We start from the raw sequence: 23,699 nt of genomic DNA, 5'->3' as shown, positions 1-23,699 counted from the left end.
AATAAAACTTATTACTAGTCAGATGACATCAATTCAGTCAATTGCATTTCCAAGTGATCTTACATAGGAAATAATTTGTTTTATTATCTTTGGTATTCTATATTGATTGCATTCAAGACCAATATAGAGACTTACATTTACTAACATTTATAGAGTGGTTACCATATGCCAGGCACTACACTAAACACTTTACAATTATGTCATTTGTTGAGGGGCAAGGCATGTGTGTCACAGTGCCCTCTCAAAATAATTCAAGCTCAGGATGTCTCCAAATCAAGTAAAGGCATTTATTTGGGGTGATTCACCCATTGGGCTTTTCTCCTTAGCAAAGACAGCAGCCAGCTAGGAAGAGCAAGGGATTCTTATTAAGGAAACATGCCATATGGGCAGGGAGATGGGATAATCAGGGATATGTAGGCAAGAGGTGGTAGCTCAGAGTTCTGGGCATTATCTAGGCACATCCTTATTTCATTGTCCAGCCCATTTGCTCAGGACCAGAGGGGACCCTGTCAATCTCCAGAAAGACTTCAGCTAATATCATCTCTAGAAAGGCTTCAGATAATCTCATCATCTCCCATCTCAAGAAGTAGGTACCCAATTCATTTGAGAAAAGGGGATGGTCTCATCTTCTGGAGCTGTTTCAGGTTGATAAGGGTTATAGAGATGTCTCTGCCTCACTGGGTCCCAGGGTGAGGGTTTGGGCGGGTGGGGATTGTCAGCCAGAATTGATCACAGGCAACATCCAAGGGATCTGGGGTAAATATGGACTGTTCAATATCAACTACAGGTAAATGGCCCATAGTCTGGAAGACATAAATCTGACCAGCAAGTTCAATATGCAGGACCCAAATAGAAGGAACAACAGAATATTAGTAGCAGTATCAGATGGGGAAAACAAAGAAACCAAGAACCCCATTAGAATAATTTACATTTGACATGCAGGATTATCTGATCTTGTCACTTTCTCAAGTTTCCACTATGATTCCCTTTCCTTTAGGAGGATCAGATGCTATTGGGGATTCAATCCTATACACGCAAATACAGGTGACAACCTTCTTGCAGGTAGAAGTTTTCCACCCCTGGGTTCAATAGTTAAACAAATGAATTTACTTATAAGAGGCTGACTTTATTCCAATTATAATAAAAGATTTGGGAAGATATTTAAGTAATTAATTCCAAAAGAGTACATATCAATAACCTGTTCATAATAAACAGGTTTGTACTACAGGACATGAAGGACAAATGGGTGTTATTTTCACATAAGTAATAAACTTGAATGAAATTGGCTTTGCCATTTATATAACACAAAATATTCTATAAGTCACCTCCCTCTAAGAAAATTGATTGCACTGACATTCTTTTCCCCAAACCAAAATGAAGATGTTTCTCATTTAATTTCATTAATTAATAGAATAACAGTTAGGTACTTCAATCAGTTGTACCAATACCCAATTATTCTTATATCATTTTGAAACATTTAAGGACCTCATTTTATCTTCGCCTAATTATTCCCATATTATTCTGAAAGAATGATCTATTTTCAAGTATTTAATCTTTCACATGACCAGGAAGGCAGGCAGATGACAAGCCCACGTACTAATTTACCCAGTTGTTTGGGATATGGAATGGTTACACATTCAGATTGAAAACAGCAAGATCTCAGATACTTGCATTGAGCCCATATCTTTTATTAATATCTTTTACTCATATCAGACCACTTGCTCTAATTATAGAAATTTTCCATAAAAAGAAAAAGCAGGGAAATGATTATACCAGCATCATACTGGTCCTTCAGACTTAAGACTAAGGGCATATATATGACAGGATAAAGCATCCTTAGCTATGTTTGATTTCAGGTGAGAGTCACAGTTTGGCAACCAACCATGTAGTAACAATTCCACCTCATAGTCAGACTCAGGAACAGCCAGGTGGGAAACACTTCTTTTCAAAGGAACACAATGGGGAAACTTGGTCAGGAGAATCAAACCTTAGGCTGTCATCATGGTCTTTCCCACAAATATCCAAAGAACTGGGCATTGCCCCAACCAGACAGGATCCCTTTACAATTCCCTTCCCTTTGCTCATAAACTGGGGGGACCTCAGAGCCAAGACTATCTGTAGCCTAATCTACCTAGACAAGCATGGCACTGTGGATCCTTTAGTAGAAAGCAAAGACAGAGTACCTCATGGCCTCCTCCCTCTAGAAGAGAGCTCCTCATTATTGCGTCATAGAAATCAATTAATAATTCAGTCCTTCATATGAGGATTGTTTGAAGGAACTGGGAATGTTTAGCCTAGAGAAGAGAGGATTCAGAGGAAAAATGATGGCTGACTTAAAATATTTGAAGGACTGTCATATGGAAGGATTAGACTTATTCTTTTTGGATCCACAGGGCAGAACCAAGAGCCATAGGGAAGTTGTAGAGAAGCCAATTTAGGGTTGGTATCAAGAAAAACTTCCTAATAATTAGAGCCGTCCAAAAGTAGAATTCAATACCGAGAGAAGTGGTAGGTTTCCCCTCTTTGGAGATCCCTGAGCAGAGGTTGAATGAACACGTATTGGTTATGTTATAGTGGGAATTCCTTTCATGTATTAGACTACATGGATGTTAAGGTCCCTTGCAACTCTCAAATTGTGGTATCTTCATCATATATGTAAAAATTCAATTCTAGGGATGGGAAGTAATCCATGCAGAATCATCTAGTAAGTTGGAATGTCCTTTATAAGGAACAGCAAGTAAGCCAACTAGGCCAGAACTTAAGAGAGTGTGACAATGGAGTAATATGAAGTAAGTCTGGAAAGAGAGACTGGAATCAGGCCGCAAAAAAATCTCAACACCAAAGAAGTGTTTATCCTTTATCCTAAAATCATTCAGGAACCAATGAAGCTTCTAAAACAGAGGAGTGACATGGTCAGACATGCTTTAGGAATATCACTTTGGCATCTGTATGGAGGAGGGATTATAGAAGAAGAGTCTAGATCTGGAGGGATTAATTAGGAAGCTATTGAAAGAGGGCCTGGAGTAGAATTTGTTGCAATGTGAGTTATGATAAAGAAGTAAAATAAACAAGACTTGGCAACTGACTGGATATGGGAGAATAAAGGAGAGAAAAGAATGGAAGATGACTCCTGGATAATGAACTTGACTGGCTGGAAGGATGGTGATGTCTTAGAGCCAGGGAACGTTGGAGGAAGGGCGTGTTTGGGAGGATGAATAATGAGTTCTGTTTTGGATACATTGAGTCTAAAATTCTCATAAAGCATCCAAGAGGAGAAGTTTGGCAGGAAGTTGGAGAGACAGGACTGGGACTCAAAGAGATAAAGCCTGGCTATGTAGATCTGGAAGTCATCTATCTGTCTGTCTGTCTGTCTATGTAAACACAATACTTTAATCCAAGGGAAACAACATCACCAAAAAAGAGAGTTTAGAGAGGACAGAAGGTAGGACCCAGGAAAGAGAGCCCAGCTGGAGGTGTGCTGGGGCCAGCTCAAACAGAGAGAGCTGATAATTAAATTTTCAGTGTGAGCATTTATACCACGGAAATTTGCAAACTATAAATCAGGACTTGATTTATTGTTTTATTGATTGTCTAGATTTATAAAAGTGATGGAGACAATGTTAATAATGAAGATTAAATTTAAAAGTGTGCTGTACTTACATTTCTTTCCCCAGGAAGCCATTTTGTATACCCAATGGATAAGGGGGCCTCTTTATCAAGACATTTGAGACTTTAGAGGAGAGTGAACAACTGGTAGAAAGCAGAGAAAATGTTACAGTATCTTTATGCAAAACCAATAAGGACAGAGTTTTCTTACTAAGATAAGTACTGAAAAATAATGGGTACCTTATGGTTGTGATTAGCTGACCGTTACCTCAATGTAATCATCCAAGGAGGATAACAAAAGAGGAGTAGTATTGCTTAGAAAGGGCAGACTCTGGGGCTATTTCCCCAACTTCCACTCACATTGGATGATTGAGTCCCCAGAAGATTGCTGAATACTTTTGTCCTTAAGGTTCTAGGAGTAACCCCAGGGGCTGAAGGGTTTTCTAGTATTGCTCATAAGCCCCCATGAGTGTACATTCCCCTTTGATTATCAATTAGCCAGCCATAGTTAATTAGCTTTTAGAAATGAATATTTACTTAAGTGAATTTAGGGTTAGTGTCTGATTTAGGGTTAGGATTAGAGTTAGGGTTAGGGCATAATTAGAATGGTTAATACAAAACAGTCTTTCCAAACCAAAGACACATTCTCCCCTTGTGTTTCCAAGATCCTTGGGGAAAGTAACAAAGGGATGACTCACACAGTTCCTTTCCTAGAAGGCCTTTCTTCCTTCGTGTGGTCCTCATGAGGTCTCCTTTGCTGTAGGGATCTGCTGGGCTCTGATGATTGCTGCCCTCATAGAGTCCTGAAACTCCCTTTCCTCATTACGCCATTTGTCTTTAGTTCCCAATGTAGCCTAGGCGGCCATTGAAGAGCAATCAGCTGGTACCCTTCAGAGAACACCACTCCCCAGTGCCCTGGGAAGTTTAGATCTTCTGTCCTGTTGGAGTTCATGAAGTCATACTCTGATATGAGGAGAAGAAAGGAAGGACTCAAAGGCTCTCTTTTTTCTCTCTGACCATCCCCTCCCACAAGTGATTCTCTTTCAAGGCTTAACTGGAACTGCTTCACCAGGCTGTCCTATCATTGGAATTCCAGTTTCCAAAATGTCAAGCCACAGGGCTTGACTGATTATCTTACACCATTTCCCAATATGGTTTTTATGGAGTGTCATCTAATTTCAACCAATGGCTTAAAGAATTTCACTTCTTCCCTGTTTTATACTCATGATGGAGTAGTCAATCAAAGACAGTTCCCACTTGAAAAAGGTATCAAGGAATAGAGGTCTAGCTAGTTATATTAATTGGGGTCAGAAGTGTGGAACACCCCCTCTTTCACTCAGATTAACAAGTGATGTATATAATTTGGGAGGGGGGAAAGGAGGAAAGGAACAAGCTGATTAAATAATAAATGTGAGGAAACAAAAGAGCTGGGTCTGGGCAAAGAGGATAGAACAAGAAGAGGAAGCAATCCTAAAGTGACATGGAAATAACATTTCCATCTCAAAGAGAGAAAAAATAAGGAACTTTAGTTATGCTGAAATGTTTTTTTTTCTTTCTTATTTAAATCCTTTTATATGGGAGGGCTCCCTGGTTAGGAAAGGTAGAATGACTAGACTTGTATAGGTACCTCACAGATGGGGAGACTGCATTCACCAATGCAGGTTTAAAACTTATAGTTTTAGAGTTACCAGGGGCATTGAGAAGTGAAATGACATGCCCAGGGTCACACAGCCATGATAGTCTGAGGCAAGACTCAAAGTCAGGTTTTTCTACCTGTAAGGCAGCTTTTTACTCACTATGACACATTGCCTCTCAGAAGGGACATATTTGAAAATGAATGTGATGCAAAAAAAAAGGCATTTTAAAGAAAGTAATAGCACTTGTTGCAATGAACTCAATTGTAGGCAGGTCATAACCTCCTAGGCTCAGTTTCCTCATCTGTAAAATGAGGATAATAACACCTGCATTACCTACCTCACAGTAGAGTCGCAAAGCTCATGTGAAGTAGATAAAGTGTTTTGTAAACCTTAAAATAGTTTCCACAGAATGGCTATTATTATCTTTTAATTACATCACTTAAGCTCCATTAAGAAATTTTGATAATCAGAGTCAGTGTCTTTGTTTTTTGTTTCCATTTCCAATTTTTAATAGCAATAAATATACCAGGTTAGAGCTATTATTGTTACATGTGATTTCTTCTTTCTTTTTTTTAAATATTTATATATTCTTCAAAATAACTTTTGAATTTTATTTTCCTCTGACCAGTTACTAATCTAACTGTACCCAGCTAACTGATTCTGAAATGACTCTCATTTGTGTAATTAGTCATTTCCTGTTAAAATATTTTGTTGTTAGGGGCAGCTAGGTGGTGCAGTGAATGGAGCTCTGGCCTTGGAATCAGGAGGACCTGAGTTCAAATCCAGCCTGACACGTAACATTTACCAGTTACTACTGATGGGGTTATAGCCTCAGAGGAACAAGCCATCACTACTACTTACTTAACTACTTAATAGTACACTAGTTGTGTGACTCTGGGCAAGTCACTTAACCCCATCACCTCAGCAGCAAAAAAAAAAAAAAAAAAAGATTTTTTGTTTTTCAATCATTTTTCAATTGTGTCTAACTCTTCATGACCCCATTTGGGGTTTTCCTGGCAAAGATACAGGAGCTGATGGGTACGAGTTCAAACCAAGACTTTGGTCCCTTACCCCAAAAAGAATTTGGGTCCCATTTGTCTACAGAATTGTCCTTGAATTCTTCCACTTGATCAAGGAAGTCTCTGGGTCCCCTGAGGCTATAATCCTATCAACTGGCCTTTCATTATTGCCTATGCCCAATCTCCCAACTTTCCTAGCCTTAACCTAGCCCAGCCCTCCATTGTCTATTACCTCCCAATGGCCCCTGGCTACTTCCCACCCTTGACTCTATCTAGACCTAAGGTCCATCTTGTCTACATTAAGGTGTTCAAGAACCTAGGTAGGTAGGTAGGTTAAGAACCTAGCCAATAGCTCACAAATGTTCAAATTCCTTAAAAGTCTGGCCAATATGTCAGATCATTAATAAGCCTCGTTTCTGGCTGAAAGAAGTTTTGGGTCCAATTCTTTCGGGCAGTTGCCTCTTCTCTTGCTCTCAATATTTTGGGGTCCCAGCACCCCTAAACTTCTAGACTTCAACAGTTCCATGCTCACCAAAGATATTACCTTCTGATTCTTCTCCTTGAAAATATTTCTGATGTGTAAGAATGAAGTTTCTGAGGAATCTACAAGATTTTGGTCTCTTTAATTTCTTAATCATGAACTACATTTTGCAATTTTTTTTTTTGCCCATCTTCTTTTGCATTGAAGTAATTTAGTAAATCATTAGGCAAAGAGTTCTACCCTCATTCTCCTCCACTCCCCACCTTCAATTAATGTAATTGTAAAAAGCACAGAATATAATCACAACGTGTAAAGTACAAGGGTGGTCACTCAATAATAACTTTTAATGTATAAATAAGATACATCTATATCCTGTCATTCCTTTATGAGCTGATTAAAAAAAAAAACCTGGAAAGATTTATATGAACTGATGCAAAGTGAAGTGAGCAGAACGAGGAAAACATTGTACTCAGTAATAGTGATATTGTACATAGTAACTGTGATATTGTACAATAAACAATTGTGAATAACAGTTATTCTCAGCAATACAATGATCCAAGACAACCCCAAAGGACTCATGATGAAAAATGCTATCCATATCCAGAGAAAGAACTGATTGCATCTGAATACAGACCAAAGCATTTTCTTTCTTTCTTTCATTCATTCATTCTTTCTCTTCCACAAAATCACTAACATGGAAATGTTTTACATGATTGCACATGTATAATCTTTTTTTTTTTAAGGCAATTGGGGTTAAATGACTTGCCCAGGGTCACACAGCTAGTAAGTATCAAGTGTTGGTCTGAAGCCAGATTTGAAGTCAGGGCCGGTGCTCAAACCACTGCGCCACCTAGCAGCCCCAGCACATGTATAATCTATATCAGATTGTTTACCATCTCAGAGAAAGGGGAGGGAGAGATAGAAATTGGAACTCAAAACTTTAAAAAAAAGTGTTAAATTGTTAATGTGTTAAATTTACATGTAATTGGGGGAAAAATAAAATATTATTTCAAAAAAAGAAAAGGTCTTGGTTTGATGAGAACCATACTGATGAGAAGGAAAACTTTGGGAATCAACAGAAAAAAATTCCAAAAACACTAGAGTCCTGCAATCCCAACATTACTAAATTGTACCAGATTACACGTAGCATGTCTGGTGGCTTCCAAGGTGATACAGAGCAGCCTCATCTAGAGGTGCTTCTTCTGGACCCACCACTGAGGGAAATCAACTAAATGCCCTGGAAAAGAAAACATTCTACATAGCTTTTCAAAAATTGAAGGACTCAAATTTGCAGTCAAGGTGGGGTACAGAGGCAGTTTAAAAATATTGGAGCTACTGTCAAATCTGGACATTTTGGATTTGAATGTGTGCAGAGGTAAAGGAGTACATAATGCAAAATGCATAAAGGCATTGCATTTTGTCAGTGCTGTAAATAAATGGATAAGCAAGTCTTGTCCTGGAAAATAAAAAATCTCTTTTAAATTGGCACCCTAAAAGATGCATATGGTAAAGGCTAATTGTGTTCTGTCTTGCTACTAGGAAACACACTGGTGGGGGCTCATGAATTACAGTAATAGGAGAAGGCCCCTATAGAGTTACCCCTAAAACAATGAACGTAGCAGCTACCCCTCTGGCGACCCAACCTAAAAATGAATGAAATTTTGGAAGAGTGCTCTGGAGGTGGTGCTAAACAAGCTATATGTTGACTTGGCTTGGAGTATCTTGTCAGATTCTTCATAGAATTCCTTTACTTCCTCCTCATCACGAATCCTGTTACATAAATTACAATGATTTTTGTGGTGGTCTGTTTGCTGATAGACCCATCATGAGTGACACATGGTAAAGCCAAGTCCTTATTTTAACTCTCTGAGTTCCTAAACTGATAATTTGTGTTCTTTTTCTTAAAAATCTCTCATTCTTTTGACCACTCGTGAATCAATCAACAAGTCTTTATTTATTTATTTTTTGGACAGGGCAACTGGGGTTAGGTGACTTTCCCAGGGTCACACAGGTAGTGAAGTATTATGTGTCTGAGGCCAGATTTGAACTCAGGTCCTCCTGACTCTAGGGCCAGTGCTCTATCCACTGCACCACCTAGCTGCCCCTCAACAAATCTTTATTAAGTACTTTACCATGAGTCAGGTACTGAAGTAAGCATTGAGGATACAATTGCAAAAATTAAGCAGTCCCTGCCCATAAAAAACTTACATTCTAATTGTGGAGAGAAAATGATATATAGAATCTGGGAAGAGAAGGACACTAGTAGCTGGATGGAGGTAGGGGCAGAGACAGAAAAGTCTTTTTGCAAAAGGTGATTCTTGAATTGAGTTTTAAAAGAATACAGAATCTCAAGAGTTGAAAGACATTATTTTTTAAATTCAAATTTTTTTTAACATTCACTTATAAAATTTCAATTCCAAATTCTCTCTCTCCCTCCATTCCCTCTCCCATCCATTGAAAAGGCAAGTAATACAATACTCATTATACATGTGAAGTCATGCAAAACATATTTTTTTTTTTAGGCAATTGGGGTTAAGTGACTTACCCAGGGTCACACAGCTAGTAAGTGTCAAGTGTTTGGTCTGAGGCCAGATTTGAACTCAGGTCCTCCTGACTTCAGGGCCAGTGCTCTGTCCACTGTGCCACCTAGCTGCCCCACAAAACATATTTCTATATTAGCCATGTTGCAAAAAAAAAAAAAAAGTGAAAAAATACGTATTTCAATACGTACTCAGAGTTCATCAGTCCTCTCTCTGGAGGTGCATAGCATTTTTCGTCATGAGTCCTTTGGAATGGTCAAGGATCATTGCATTGACCAAAGGAGTTAATCCACTCACAGCTGATTTTCATTACAACACTACTGTTATTGAGTACAATGTTCTCCTGGTTCTTGCTCGCTTCCCTTTTCATCAGTTCATAAAAATTGGAAGACATCATTAAAGTCATTAAGTCCTACTCACCATGAATAAGATTCCCTTCTATGACATCCCAAATGAATAACCAAAAGAATTCCAATGACGAGGAACCCACTACTACCTGAGGCAGTCCATCCTACTTTTGTATAGCTCCAATTGTTTGTAATGGACAAATATTGGATGCTCTCCCAGTATAAGGAAGAGAAAAGCAAGACTCTTTCTCCACTATTATTTGACATGGGTCTAGGAGTGCTAGCTATTACAGTAACACAAAAAAATGAAACTCCAATTAACGACTTCTACAAAAAGAAAACAATGATGAAATGAGTGATGAAGAATAAGTGATGAAATTAATCAAGATGATTAATAGCTTCAATAAAGCAGCAGGATACAAAATAAATTTACAAAAATAATTAGCATTCCTATTCCATACTAACAAAAGCCAAAAGGAAAAACTAATAAGAAAAATTCTGTTAAAAAAAACGAAAAAATATTTGAGAGTTAATCTACCAAAACACACACAGAACTCAGATACACGTAAGTGCAAAATATTCTTTATAGAACTTAAGGAAGACAATTGTTGGAAACATAGTCAACACCCACAATTGGGCTGGGGCAATTTTAATGTAATCTTAATAAATAAATAATAAAAGTGGTAGCATTTACAATAATTTACTGCTTTGGTGCTATCCAATCAAACTATCAAGGGGATAGTTTATAGAGCTAGGCACAATAATAACAAAATTCACTTAAAAAAACAATTCTAGAATCTCAAGGGAAATAATGAATGAAGGTACATAGCATTAACAGATCACCTACTATATTATAATAGTCATCAAAACTGTTACTAGTTAACAATAGAAAAGTAAATTAATAGAAAAGTCCAGATAAGCAAGAATGAGAAGCAAGCAAATAGTGGCCAAGTGTTTAATAAACTCCAAAACATGAATTATTAGGTTAAATAGCATCTATCCATTTGTTATTCAGCTTTTTTTTTTTTTTGGCTAGGCAATGGGGTTAAGTAACTTGCCCCTAGTAAGTGTTATGTGTCTGAGAGCAGATTTGAACTCAGGTCCTCCTGAATCCAGGGCCAGTACTCTACCCACCGTGCCACCTAGCTGCCCTGATCTGCCCATTGATAAGAACCTTTGGGGAAAATACAAAGCAGTTTGATAGAAGTTAAGGTTTAGACCAGTACTTATGCGATAACTACAATAAACTTCATTTTTTGGGGGAGGGGTGTGGTGAGGCAATTGGGGTTAAGTGACTTGCCCAGAGTCACACAGCTAGTGAGTGTTACGTGTCTGAGGCCACATTTGAACTCAGGTCCTCCTGACTCCAGGCTGGTGCTCTGTCTACTGCGCCACTTAGCTGCCCCCATAATAAACTTCAAAAGAATCTCTGAATTGATTATCAAACCTCATATGATTGAAATATTGTCATATGGAAGGAGATAAATCTCTAGCACTCACCTAGTGGAGAAATCTTAACCAAACAGGAAATAGAAGTGATAACAAAATATCAAACAGGTCATTTTAATTACCTGAAACGAAAACCTCTTACACAAACAAAATCAATACAGATAGAAGAGAAACCACTGAGTGGGAGAAAATACTTACATCAACTATTACTGATTAAAATCTGATGTTTAACATATACCACCAAGAGTACTGCACACTAGATAAGGATATGAATAATTTTCAAAACTTTTCTTCTTTTGAAACAACAAAACATTTTTCAAATAAGTCTTAAGAGATGTGTAAATTAAAACAACTGTGAAGTTTATTTCACCTCCACACAAGAAAATTAGCAAAGGTGATTTAAAAAAAAAAAGCAACCTTGAAATAGTCAGTGTGGGAAGAGCTGTGGGAAGTCAGATGTAGGTGTAAATTGTTTCAACTATTCTTGAAAACAATTTGGATTTGTGAGAGAAAAGTAGCTAATAACTTCCTACGCTTGGACCTACCAATCTCACTACTACTATATAACCCCCAAAAGATCAAAGACAGACATTAAAGGCTCAATACAGACTGCTCTGTATATATCTGGTTATAACTCAGGGGACCATAGATTTAGAACTAAAGGAATTCTGAAGCCATCTAGTCCAAGCCCTGCATTTTACAGAAGAGGAAACTGAGGCCCAGAGAGGGGAAGCTACTCACTCAAGGCCATAAGTAGTAAGTGTAGGAGCTGGCATTTGAACCTAGGTTCCTCTGACTCCAAATCAGGTATCTGTTCCATTTTACCACAATCTATTTTTTTTTCTAGTTTTTATCCAGTGTCAATTCTATTTTGGTCTGTGGGATTCCTTCTTTGCATTGCTCATTTAAGAAAACCTTATCTCTCCTTGCCGTTCTCTGGAATTCTGCTTTCAGTTGGGTATATCTTTCCCTTTCTCCTTTCATTTTCACTTTCCTTCTTTCCTCAGCTATTTGTAAAGCCTCATCAAACAGCCATTTTGCTTTTTTGCTCTTCTTTTTCTTTGGGATGTTTTTTGCTGCTGCCCTTTGTGCAATGTTATGAACCTCCATCCATAGTTCTTCAGGCACTCTCTCTACCAGCTCTAATCCCTTAAATCTATTTATCACTTCCACTTAATATTCATAGGAGATGTTATTTAGGTCGCAACTATGCAGTCTGATGGTTTTCCCAACTACCTTCATTTTAAGAAGCTCAGGATCTGAGCCAGTCAGTTTCAGGTCTTGTTTTAACTGACTACATAGAGCTTCTCTATCTTTGGCTGCAAAGTATATGATCAATCTGATTCTGATATCGACCATCTGGTGATGTCACCTTTTGGGTTGTTGAAAAAGAGTGTTTGCTATGACCAGCAAGTTATCTTAACAAAACTCAATTAGTCTCTGCCCTGCTTCGTTTTGTACCCCAAGGCCAAACTTGCTTGTTATTCCAATTATCTTTTGATTTCCTACTTTAGTATTCCAATCCCCTATGATGAATGAGACTTTTTTTTTTGTATTATTTCTAGAAGATGTTGTAGGTCGTCATATAACTGAATGTCATATAACTGATGTCTTTGGCATCAGTGGTTAGAGAATAGATTTGTATTACTATGATATTAAGACGTTTGCCATAGAATGGGAAAGACAAGAAATCTCTTCCAAAAAAATTAGAGATATCAAGGGAACATTCCACAAAAAAATGAACATGATAGAAGTCAAAAATGGTTAGGACCTAATAAGAAGTAAAAGAGAATAAAAAGAGGTGGCAAGAACATACAGAAGAACTATACAAGATCTTAACATCACCAATAACCACATCATTGTGGTTACTGATCTAGACCCAGACATTCTGGACAATGAAGTCGAGTGGGCCATAGGAAGCATTGCTAACAATAAGGCTGGTGAAGGTGATGGAATTCCAGCTGAGCTTTTTAAAATCCTAAAGATGATGCTGTTAAAGTGCTGGGCTCAATATGCCAGCAAATTTGAAAAAATTCAACAGTGACAACTGAATTGGAAAAGATCAGTTCATGTCCTAATCCCAAAGAAGGGCAATGCCAGAGAATGTTCAAATTATTAGAAAACTGTGCTTATTTCACACACCGGCAAGGTTATGCTTAAGACTGTGCAATATGTGAACTGAGAATTACCAGAAGTGCAGGTTGGTTTTAGAAGAGGCAGAACTATGGAATAAATTGCCACGATTCACTGGATCACGGAGAAAACAAGGGAGTTCTAGAAAAAAAATATCTATTTCTGCTTCATTGATTATACCAAAGTTTTGACTGTGTGGATCACGACAAAATGTGGCAAGTCCTCAAAGAGATGGGAGTACCAGGTCATCTTACTTGTCTCCTGAGGAACCTGTATATGGGTCAAGAAGCAACAGTTAGAACTGAACATGGAACAACAGATTGGTTTAAGATTGGAAAAGAAGTATGACAACGCTGTATACTGTCATCTTGCTTATTTAACTTTTAACTATTTAACTTGTTTATTTAACATAACTGGTCCCATCACTTGCTGGCAAACAGAGAGAGAAGAAATGGAAGCAGTGTCAGATTTTATATTCTTGGGCTCAAAGATCACTGAAGATGGTGACTGCAGCCATGACGTTAAAAGATACTTGCTCCTTGGAAGGAAAGCTATGGAAAATCTGCACAGCATACTAAGAAGCAGAGACATCACCTTTCTGAGAAAGGTTTATGCATTCAAAGCTATGGTTTTTCCAGTACTAATGTATGACTGTGAGAGTTGGACTATAAGGAAAGCTGAGCACTACAGAATCGACGCTTTTCAATCATGGTACCGAAGAAGACTTTTGAGAGTTTCTTAGACAGCAAGAAGATCAAATAAGTCAATACTTAAAGAAATTAATTCAGGCTACTTGTTGGAAGGACAAATACTGAAGCTGAAGCTGAAATACTTTGGCCACGTGATGAGAAGACAGGACTCATGGGAAAAGTTTCTGAGGTTGGGAAAGATCGAGGGCAAAATGAAAAGGGGTTGGCATGAATGAGATGAACAGAATACTATAGAAACAACAAACGTGAGCTTGGACAGACTTCGAGAGATAGTGAAAGAAGGGCCTGGTATGCTCAGGTCCATGGGATCACGAAGAGTCAGTCACAATTGAATAACATGATTCTTTACAGCAACACTCAAAACCCTTTCTCCTGAATATTTTCCTGAATATAGTTTATGGATTGTTAAGAGGAAGGAGGGATTTGATTTGTCTTTTAATTCTGATGGTGTGGAAATACCAGATTTTTACAGTTTTTTAAACAGATAATATTTCGTAAAAATGTTTATAATTATTGCTCTATAGCAGCGGTGTCAAACTCAAATAGAAATGAGTCCCACTAAACAGCACAGAAGGATCCTAGGGGACTGCATATTGACTTAGAAAACCACATATGAACATTATGTTTTATTGTGTTTTTATTAATATGTTTCCCAATTACATTTTAATCTGGTTGGGCTGCTCTGGGGAGTGTCCTGGGGTCCGTGTTCGACACTTCTGCTGTACAGAATAGTTTGAGATACCGCAGTTCTAGACCCCCTAACTTTTTTCTCTCGTCATTTCCTTTCATATTCTCCACCTATTGTTCTTCCATATGAATTTTGCTATTGTTTTCTCCAGTTTAAGTATGCTGTTGGTATTTTGATCAACATAGAGTTAAATCTATAGAAATCTATACATTAATTATGGTAAGATTGCCATTTTTATTAATTAAAGCATCACCCAAAGCATTAAAACTCTAATAATTTAATTCTAATTATTTAATTCCTCTAATTCTGCAGAATTTGTTTTATAATCATCTTTGTGTATAAATGATTTGTGTTTCTCTTTATAATGAATCCCAAATATTCAATAATTTATTTACAATTTGAATGATATTTTTACTTTATTATAATGCCTTTTTTAATTAGTCATAATCAAAGTAGTTTGAGTGCTAGATTTAGAATTAGGAATACTTCAGTTAAAATTTTGCCTCAGATAATTACACTAAGGCAAGTTACTTGACTTCCCTCAGATTCAGCGGCTCATTGGAAAATGGAGATAGTAACAGCATGCACATCACAGGTCTGTTGTAAGCATATATACATATATACATAAAAATACGTGTGTGTGTGTGTGTGTTTGGGGGCAGCTAGTGGTACAGTGGATAGAGCATGAGGCCTGGAGACAGGAAGACCTGAGTTAAAATCCACCTCACACACTTACTTGCTGTGTGACCCTGGGCAAGTCACTTAACCCTGTTTGCCTCCATTTCCTCATCTATAAAATGAACTAGAGAAGGAAATGGCAAACCAACCCAGTATTTCTGCCAAGAAAACCCCAAATGGGGTCACAAAGAGTCAGACACAATTGAAATGACTGAATAACAAAAATATGTGTGTATATATATAGATATATACGCACACATGTATAAAAAAAGTGTACATGTGTATATATATATACATACATATATAGGGCTTTGCAAAAATATTAATATGCTATATAAATCTGAGTTGTATTATTATTATGTTGTATGTATGTTGTATGTATGTATGTATGTATGTTGTATGTATTATTATCTGAGTTAGGATTATTATTAACTCAGATTTTTTTTATATCCTACTACTTTGCTGAAGTTATTTATTCTTAATTTTTCATCGATTCTCTTTAGTTCCTAAAATAAACCATATCATCTCAAAATTAGATACCATAAGATCATAGTTTTAGAGCTGGAAGGAAATCTTAGAGTCTACTAGTCTGACCATTCATTGATGGAAAGGGAACTGAGGCCCAGACATATTATGCAACTGCCCAAGGTCACACAGGTGATAAGTTGCAGACCCAGGATTTGATCCTGGATCCTCTGACTTCCCAAATCTTATATTCTTTCTCCAACATCACACTATCACTTTCTACTTTAGCTTTGTTACCACAGTTTATTGCTTCAACATATAACTATAATAGCGAAGATTTCCAAAACTATTTCAAAAAATTATGGTAAGAGTATGGAGCCTTGTTTTCTTTGTTGTTAATGGTTTTTAATCTTATAATTTCTCTTTTGATTTTAACAATTACTTTTTTTTGCTTATCTGGGATATATTTATTTGCTTTCTATTTCAAACCGTAAACTCAAGTTATTAATGTTCTCTTTCGTTAACATGTGATCATAGAGATGCATTTTCTTCTGGGAACTGTTTTGCTTCCTCTCATAAATTATGATGTATTGTACTGGCATTGTTATTGCAGGCATACTTAATTTTATCCCATTTTTATAATTTGATTTTAGACTCAATTATGTTTAAGCAAATATTTTTTTAAAAAATTTCTGTTTAGAACATGACTAACGTGGAAATATGTTTAATATGATTATACATATATATCCTATATCAGATTGCGTGCCATCTTGGGGAGGGAGAAAATTCTAAAACTCAAAATCTTATAAAAGTAAATGTTGAAAACTAAAAACAAATAAATTAATTAATTTAAAATTTTTTCTATTTAGGTTTTTATTTTTTGACAATATTTCCCTTGATATTTTATTGCATCACCACCTACAAAATTTCTACTTTTCTGTATTTGTCAATTTTCATGAGCATGTAAATAAGTAAATTCCTTAATACTCCCCTTTAGTTTTCTCCAGATAGCCAAGAGGTATAAATGATGGCAACATGGCATAGCGCATAGAATTATGGACACCGAGTGAGGAAGAACTGCCTTTTGAATTGTGAGTTAGATATTTACTAGCTGTATGACCTCAAAGTCATTTAACTTCTCGGATCCTTAGTTTCCTTGATTGTAAAATGGAGAAAATAAAAGTACTAAGCTCATAGGATCATTGTGAGGATAAAATAAAAATCATCACAAGACTCAATAAGCTAATATATATATATATATATATATATATATATAAAGCTTTATATATCTTAAAACAACAAATAAAACTGAGTTATCAAATCCAATTTTTTGAGTGTCTTGTTTAAGTTCGTAACTTTCTTCTTTATGATCATGCTCAATTTCTTAGGTTCCATTAGTGGAGTGTTGAAGTCTTCTACCATTAATGTTTTTCTGTCAACTTTTTAAAATTCAATTAGTTTTCTTTTTAAAAATCAAGTTGCTAACCAGTAGGTATATGCATATATTTAATAATGATATAATTGTCTTGACAATGGAACTTTTGAGCATTAATACAGCTCTGCTGCTTATCACTCTCAAAGCTTTCTACTTTGAATTTACTTTTGTCTGACATAACTACAACATCTGAGTTTCTCAAGTCAGTTTCAACATAGAAACCCCAGATTCCTTCCAATTTTCATTCAAGTGCCATCTTCTGTAGGAAATCTTCCCTAATCACTCCAGTTACTAGTGCCCTAACCCTGCAAAATCACTTTGTATATGTTGTGTATATTTTTTTCTGTGTTTATGTACAATGTAAGTTCCTTGATGGCAGGAATCATTTCATTTTTGTATAATCACAGAGTACAGGCTCAATAAATGCTTCTTGAATTAACATAGTACATGTTATTCTCACTTCTTATATTAAATCATTGAATATCTTAGGTACATATCCTACACTAAACATTTTATTGGATCTTATCATTTAATCCATTTTTGTAACTCTTCCATTTCACAGGGGAATTCAATCCTTTTATTTTCAAAGTTATGATTAAATTTTTGTCTATCATATTAGTTCAATCCCAGTCATTGCATACACACAGTCATCTACAATTACCTTTATTCATTTTATAATGGTTTCAATTTTCTTGCCCACCCTCCACCTTTCCTAAATAGGAATCTTGCTTTGGGATCATACACTATTTTCTCTTGCTCAGTTATTCATTATTTGTGATATCAACAAGAATAGAATTCCTTTTCTTGTTTCTCTTTTTACTTTCATCCTGTGATTAAATAAAGGTATTAATTAAAAAAAAAGTATTCCCTCCCCCATTCCATTTGTGACATTTTGTTGTCAATCAAGAATAACTACACTGACTTGGTTTCTGAAGTATTTGATAGTTTAGTCAAAGTCATTGTTGCCTTGGTATTCCCATATGGTGATGCCAGTGGGGAAGTCTTAAATTCTATCTAGACTTCTGTCATCCTGTTATACTCTGCCAAGTCTCTAGATTATGAAATTTATTACTGCCCTCTTCTTGCTTTCTGCAGCTCCACTGCTTTCAATGAAGAAGCAAAAGGAGTCTGCACAGAACTAGGGGCCATTTAAAATTTTTTCTTCATTTCATAGGTTACATAGTCAAAGAATTTGACATCAAGCAGACAATTCAACAAGCACTTATTAATCACCTCCTATGTACAAGGCACTGTGGCTACAAAGACCAAAATGAAACAGGTCCTGCCCTCAGGAGCATCCATACTACTGGTGTGTGTGTGTGTGTGTGTGTCTGTGTGTTTAATTTCCCTACTTAGTCTGACCCTTAAATAGTACAGTCATGGTCACTACCATATTACTCTAGAGGGTGGATGGGAGAACACTTTTGTAGGGGTTGATTTAACTACAGAATATTAAAAGGCAGAATAGTTCAGGAATCTTGAACTTCTAGGAGACCTCAGGGAAAATCTAGTCTAAGTCTCTTATTTTATTAGGATTAGCTCAAATTCCCATGGCAGTTTAAGGCAAAATGCTTTCCTCACAACAACGTTATTAGGTAGATACTAAACATATTATTATCCCCATTTTGCTGATGAGGAAATCCCTCCCCTTCCCCTGCTTAATAATCCATCTCATGTAACAAAGGAAAAAAAATTCAAAAAAACTACCATATTGCAGAGCACAGGTAGTACAAAAGCTAGACTTTCTCCAGGTATCAGAACCAGGGGCAGAGGGGACCAGCACCAGAATTGAAGTCTGTGGTTTCATTACCCCACTCTCATTAGATTATCTGCTCATCTATTCTATTTCTATGTTTCTGTCCTAGGTACTGATCTTTATGCTCCTTGTTCAAGAGTCATCCTTGGTAATTTGATACAGCCTACTAAACACAACGCATCTCTCCAATGTTCTTTGGTTATCTGGAATTCTTATCCTTCTGAGATAATAGTGTTACACAGTTTTCAGTCATATAAAATCATGGTGCAACTATTGATGTGAAATTGTTCGTCTATTTTCACAGAGATTGGGATCACTGAAAGTGCTGTGTAATTTCACAAAGGCAATCTGTCCTTCCCTTTTCTTCATATTCAATTCTGGGCTCAGGTAATTTTCTATCTCTAGCTCCTGTCTAATATTTATGGACTGATGGAACAACTCAATGGACTGTCTTTCCGACTGCATTTTGTAATATGGATAATGTCTTTGCTTTCATCCACTTCATTTTTTCCACTGTAACTAGCACAATCTCTATGAGTTCTACTCAGTTGCTTGATAAATGGTTATTGAAAGAACTAATAAAAGAATCGATGAATTTGCATGAGTTCCTCATCCATAAAATGGGGACACAGTGGAGAAGGAAACGGCAACCCACTCCAGTACCTTTGCCAAGAAGAGTCACGTAGAGTGGGATATGACTAGCTTTCCTATTTTTTCAGTTTTGTCATTAATCTTCTCCCTGATAAGTGTAGAGGTAGATAGGGCCTCAGAGGCTATCTGGCCCAACCTTCACATCGATGACAAAAAAAGAGGCCCAGGAAGGTTATATGGTTTCCTCGAGGTTGGCTGGCCATAAGTGACAGGAGTAACATTTGGGAAGCTTACACCAGATTTAGGGAGTAAAGAGCTAGACCCTTAACCTGAGGAACTGAAGGGCTCTCTGGAGAACAAAGGGCTCGTTCTAGAACTGGGAAAATAAATAAAATCAGCATTTCCATCCTCACTCCCACCCCTTTAAGCAATCATAAATCATTACTCACCATGGGAAATTAAAGGAGTAGCTGTTTTCAAAGCTGGACAATATTGTTCAATCTCAATTTAACTGACTTCACTCATTAGGCCCAATGTTATTTTCTTTAATATCTGTTCCTACATTCCAGCTAATTTTCTGGCTTGGTAACAAACTAATTGGTTGTGATAAAAATAAAAGATGTCCAAACAGCCATTAGAAAAACAGTTGAGACATCTTTCCTTATGCCTGCTGAGTCATTTATAAAATCCAGATCTGTCACTGTGGTGTAGGAGAGAATTCTTGGCTGAAAAAAGATAGGATTAAAAGGAGTATGAGCAGTGTGGGCACATGCAAGGGCCTGGGGCTTAGAATCATAGGCTTTAGATAAGAGAAGGGAGGGTTCTTCCGGGCCTTCTAGCGTCTAGAATGGAAAGGACTTTGACCTAGAATCGACCTAGATTCACAAGTCTACCTCTGAAGCTTGAAAGCTGTGCTACTTAATCTGGGGAAGTCACAACCTCTCTGAAGACTGTTTCCTCCTCTGTAAAATGGGATAACAGCACCTCCTTCACCAGGCTCTGGCGAGGATTAAATGAAGTCTTGTATTTAAATGCCTGAAAGCTCCATTCTTATTAGAACTACTTACTTACCCAACATTTAGAGAGAGAAGAGCCTGATTTGAATCTCAGCCTTCCCACTCCCTAGCCCTGTGTTTGGTCACCTCATTTGGGGAAGCCTTACTTATGAGATGAATCTTTAATCACTGAGAGAATCCCTTATTCAATATTAACAGTAACATGTCCGAGAAATTTCTTAAAATGCTGATTTTAAAAAAAATATGACTTTAAAATGCTTATCATCTCACTTATTAACACAAGATCAGCACAATCTTTAACAAAACAACAGAAATGAAACAAAATCTTCATGTCACCTTTAGGTCTTTCTAAATTGAGATAGCCTGGTTCAGGAGGTTTAATTTCCAAAGTTAGTTTTTCTTTACACAGAACGAGCCCCAGTTACCACTTTTATTAAGCCACTCAGTTCACAGTTTTGAGTTTTGCTTTTTGCTAGATGAGGGTTTTCACCACCTTGACCTCATTTTTCTTCCTAAGATTTATGTTTATTGTCTTGTCTGTTTATCCATTAAAATTTAAGTTAATCCATATGTGCCCTGGACCCGAGGAAGATTTTTGGGATCGAAGTTGCAGGAGTGATGGAAACGACCCTGTTCCTTTAATCAAAGTAAAAAGGAGAGATGGAAACACGGATTTTTCCTCCATTGGTGTCTTTAGATGTGTCTAAGACCATAACCTCCGGGAGAGGTAAGGTTCTACCATTTTAGAACAAAACAAACCGATATTTGTGCCCCCCAGGCTTACTGTACAGTCCAAGGGTGGGACACCTGCACACCGTGCCTGGGACAGAGAAAGTTTTCCGTTGAATGCAAGCTGATTATTCAAAGAAGGGAAGAGATGTATTCTATCAGGTCAAGGGAATGCCATCAGCCCCACACCAAGGCTAAGATCTTCTGACTCTTCTGGGTGCCCTTTAAACTGCTTAAATGCCGACAGGGGTGGGAAGAGGGGGTTGAGGCTTGTTGTCCGAGGGGACACCAGCTATGAAATTGAATCCACTTAACCTCTGCGGTCCCTGGCAACCCTCAAAGACTGAAAGTTGGGGAGCTGGGATAGCTCTGCGTCTGTAAACTACATCCCATTTGTTTCTTTATTTTTGGCTTTGTTATCTGCAAGGTCTGGCACACTGTAGGTTCTTAATAAATGTTATCTTTAGATTGATAAACAGATAAAGCTTTTATGAGCTGAGAGCTGGGGACACAAATCCCATTTGACCGAGGCCCTGCCCTCAAGGCCCTCAGGTTCTAACAGGGGAGATGGAAATGGGAGGGGGAGGTGGTAGAGGGTGAAAGCAACCCGAGGCCCAGGGTCTCCACCCCACTCCTGCAAACAAAAATGGCACCGCGAGCATCGAGGAAGAGCCTCCTTGGGCTGGGCGGGGGCTCCGAGGCATTGAACTCTGGGGGTCTTGCCCTTTTGGCGGTTTCTTGCGCCCCTCTGGCCCTCGGAAGCAGGTGGACCCCCTCTCGGAACAGTGTTTTGGCGTGCATAAAACAGTTTTATAGAGGAAAACAATTATACTGAAATATTTTGAAAATAGGTATTGAAAGTGTTCTCGGATGCCCCGAAATCTTCTTCCAGCCCTCTCGGGGGCTGTGAAGACCCCTTATCTAAAGATGAGGCTCAGGATGGGCTCTGCCCCGCCACGAGGAACGAAGGAAGACCCTCCAGGGCGGGTTGGGGGAGGGGGAGAGGGCGATTCGAACCCCCGGGGGAGGGGGCCAGGTTTTCGGCCAAGTCGAGGTGGAGGAGTTGGCCAAAGAATGACACGGGCAAGGCAGAGTAGCGGTAGCGGAGGGCGGTGAAGCGGCAGCGGGGGGCGGGGCGGAGCAGGGGCGTCCCTCCCTCCTCCCCTCCCCCACCCGCCCCGGGCTGGCCCCGCCCCCAGGCCCCCGCAGCGCTTCCCGGCTGGCTGGTTCGCAGGCTGGCAAGCTGCAGCGGGCGGGCGGAGGCAGCCGGCGGGTCACGTTGCGGCCGCGGCGTGCTGAGGCCCGGCGGGCGGGCGGAGGGATCCGGCGGGGGGTGGGGGGGGGGGCGGCGGCGCGGCGGCGCGGCGAGACCCCGGGGTGCGGGGCGGGGGATCCCCAGTCCCCGCCCTGCTTTCCCCCCGCCCCTCACCCCACCTCCTCCACGCCCCTCCCCCCTCCTCCCCTCTGGTTGGAAAGTTTCTAGAACCCCTTCCCGGCGGCCCTTGCGGTTCCAACATGGCGGAGCTGACGGTGGAGGTTCGCGGCTCCAACGGGGCTTTCTACAAGGTAGCCGGGCCGGGGCTAGGGCCGAGGCCGGGATTGGGCGGGGAAGGGGCGGCGGCAGGGGTGGACGCGAGCCCAGGCCTAGAGTCGGGGCCGGAGTCGGAAGGGGCGGCCCCGGGAGTGGGCGGCCCAGGCTGGGGCGCGGGCGGGCAGGCGGGCAGGCTGGCGACCCGGGCCGGGCCCTGCCTCCTGGCGCCGTCGGCGGCCGCGGTTTAACGGTCTCGGGCCCCGGCTCCGTTAGGCCCTGAAGCAGCCTGGGGCCGGCCAGAGGCCTCCAGGCACCGCGATGCGCCAGGCCGGGGTGGGGCGGGCCCGGGCTACCCGGGGATTGTGCGTTCATAGGCCCGCCGAGGGGGTGGGGAGGCCCTGGCAGCGGCGCCCGCGGTCCGGTGACCTTGGGTCGGCCTCCCGGGCCCCACGCGGGGCCTCGCTCTATCGCTCCGGGAAGTGGGGCCGTGGGGCCCAGGACCCGCCCGGAGGCGCTGGCCTGTGCCTGAATATTTCCGGAATGTCTGCCGGGGGTGTTGGGGGGGGAGGCGGCCCTTATTTCGGGCGTTTTGTCGCCTCGAGCACCCAAAGCCCTGTTTGTGGGGTGGGGGGGTTTAATTTGGGGAGCGAAAAGAAAGGCGAGAAGGTTCTGCTAGGTGGGAAACGTGTTTAGGCCTGGAAGTGCAGGAATCCCTCCCTCTCTCGGAAAAAAAAACTTATCTCCCCCCCCCCGTACCTCCCTTTTCCATCCCCAGGTAACCTCTTCTTTCTCCCCCCCCACGCCTCCCCGCCTCCTTTTATACTAATAGGCCGGGGTGTTACAAGAGCGATACGAACCCCCCCAACCCCAGCTCTTCCCCTCCCCCCA

The 23,699-nt window shown here is 39.6% G+C and overlaps 1 protein-coding gene across 3 annotated transcripts in view; it reads left to right on the top strand.

The window, feature by feature from the left end:
* Positions 1-22,753: 22,753 nt before the first annotated feature.
* The window catches only part of FXR1 (FMR1 autosomal homolog 1), a 59,165-nt gene continuing 58,219 nt past the window's right edge, over positions 22,754-23,699 (top strand). For 2 of the 3 annotated variants that reach the window (XM_027875872.1, XM_027875873.1), the window contains exon 1: positions 22,754-22,846. In XM_027875872.1, coding sequence (XP_027731673.1) covers positions 22,796-22,846 — 51 coding nt within the window. In that variant the 5' untranslated portion in view covers positions 22,754-22,795. The remainder of the gene's footprint in view (positions 22,847-23,699) is intronic. The other variant, XM_027875871.1, reaches the window with a different exon arrangement.

The sequence above is a fragment of the Vombatus ursinus genome, unplaced genomic scaffold (genome assembly GCF_900497805.2).
Source record: "Vombatus ursinus unplaced genomic scaffold, bare-nosed wombat genome assembly UNPS02014810.1, whole genome shotgun sequence".
NCBI classification, from domain to species: domain Eukaryota; kingdom Metazoa; phylum Chordata; class Mammalia; order Diprotodontia; family Vombatidae; genus Vombatus; species Vombatus ursinus.
Note: the sequence above shows the minus strand (reverse complement) of the source record. Positions and strands in the feature narration are given on the sequence as shown.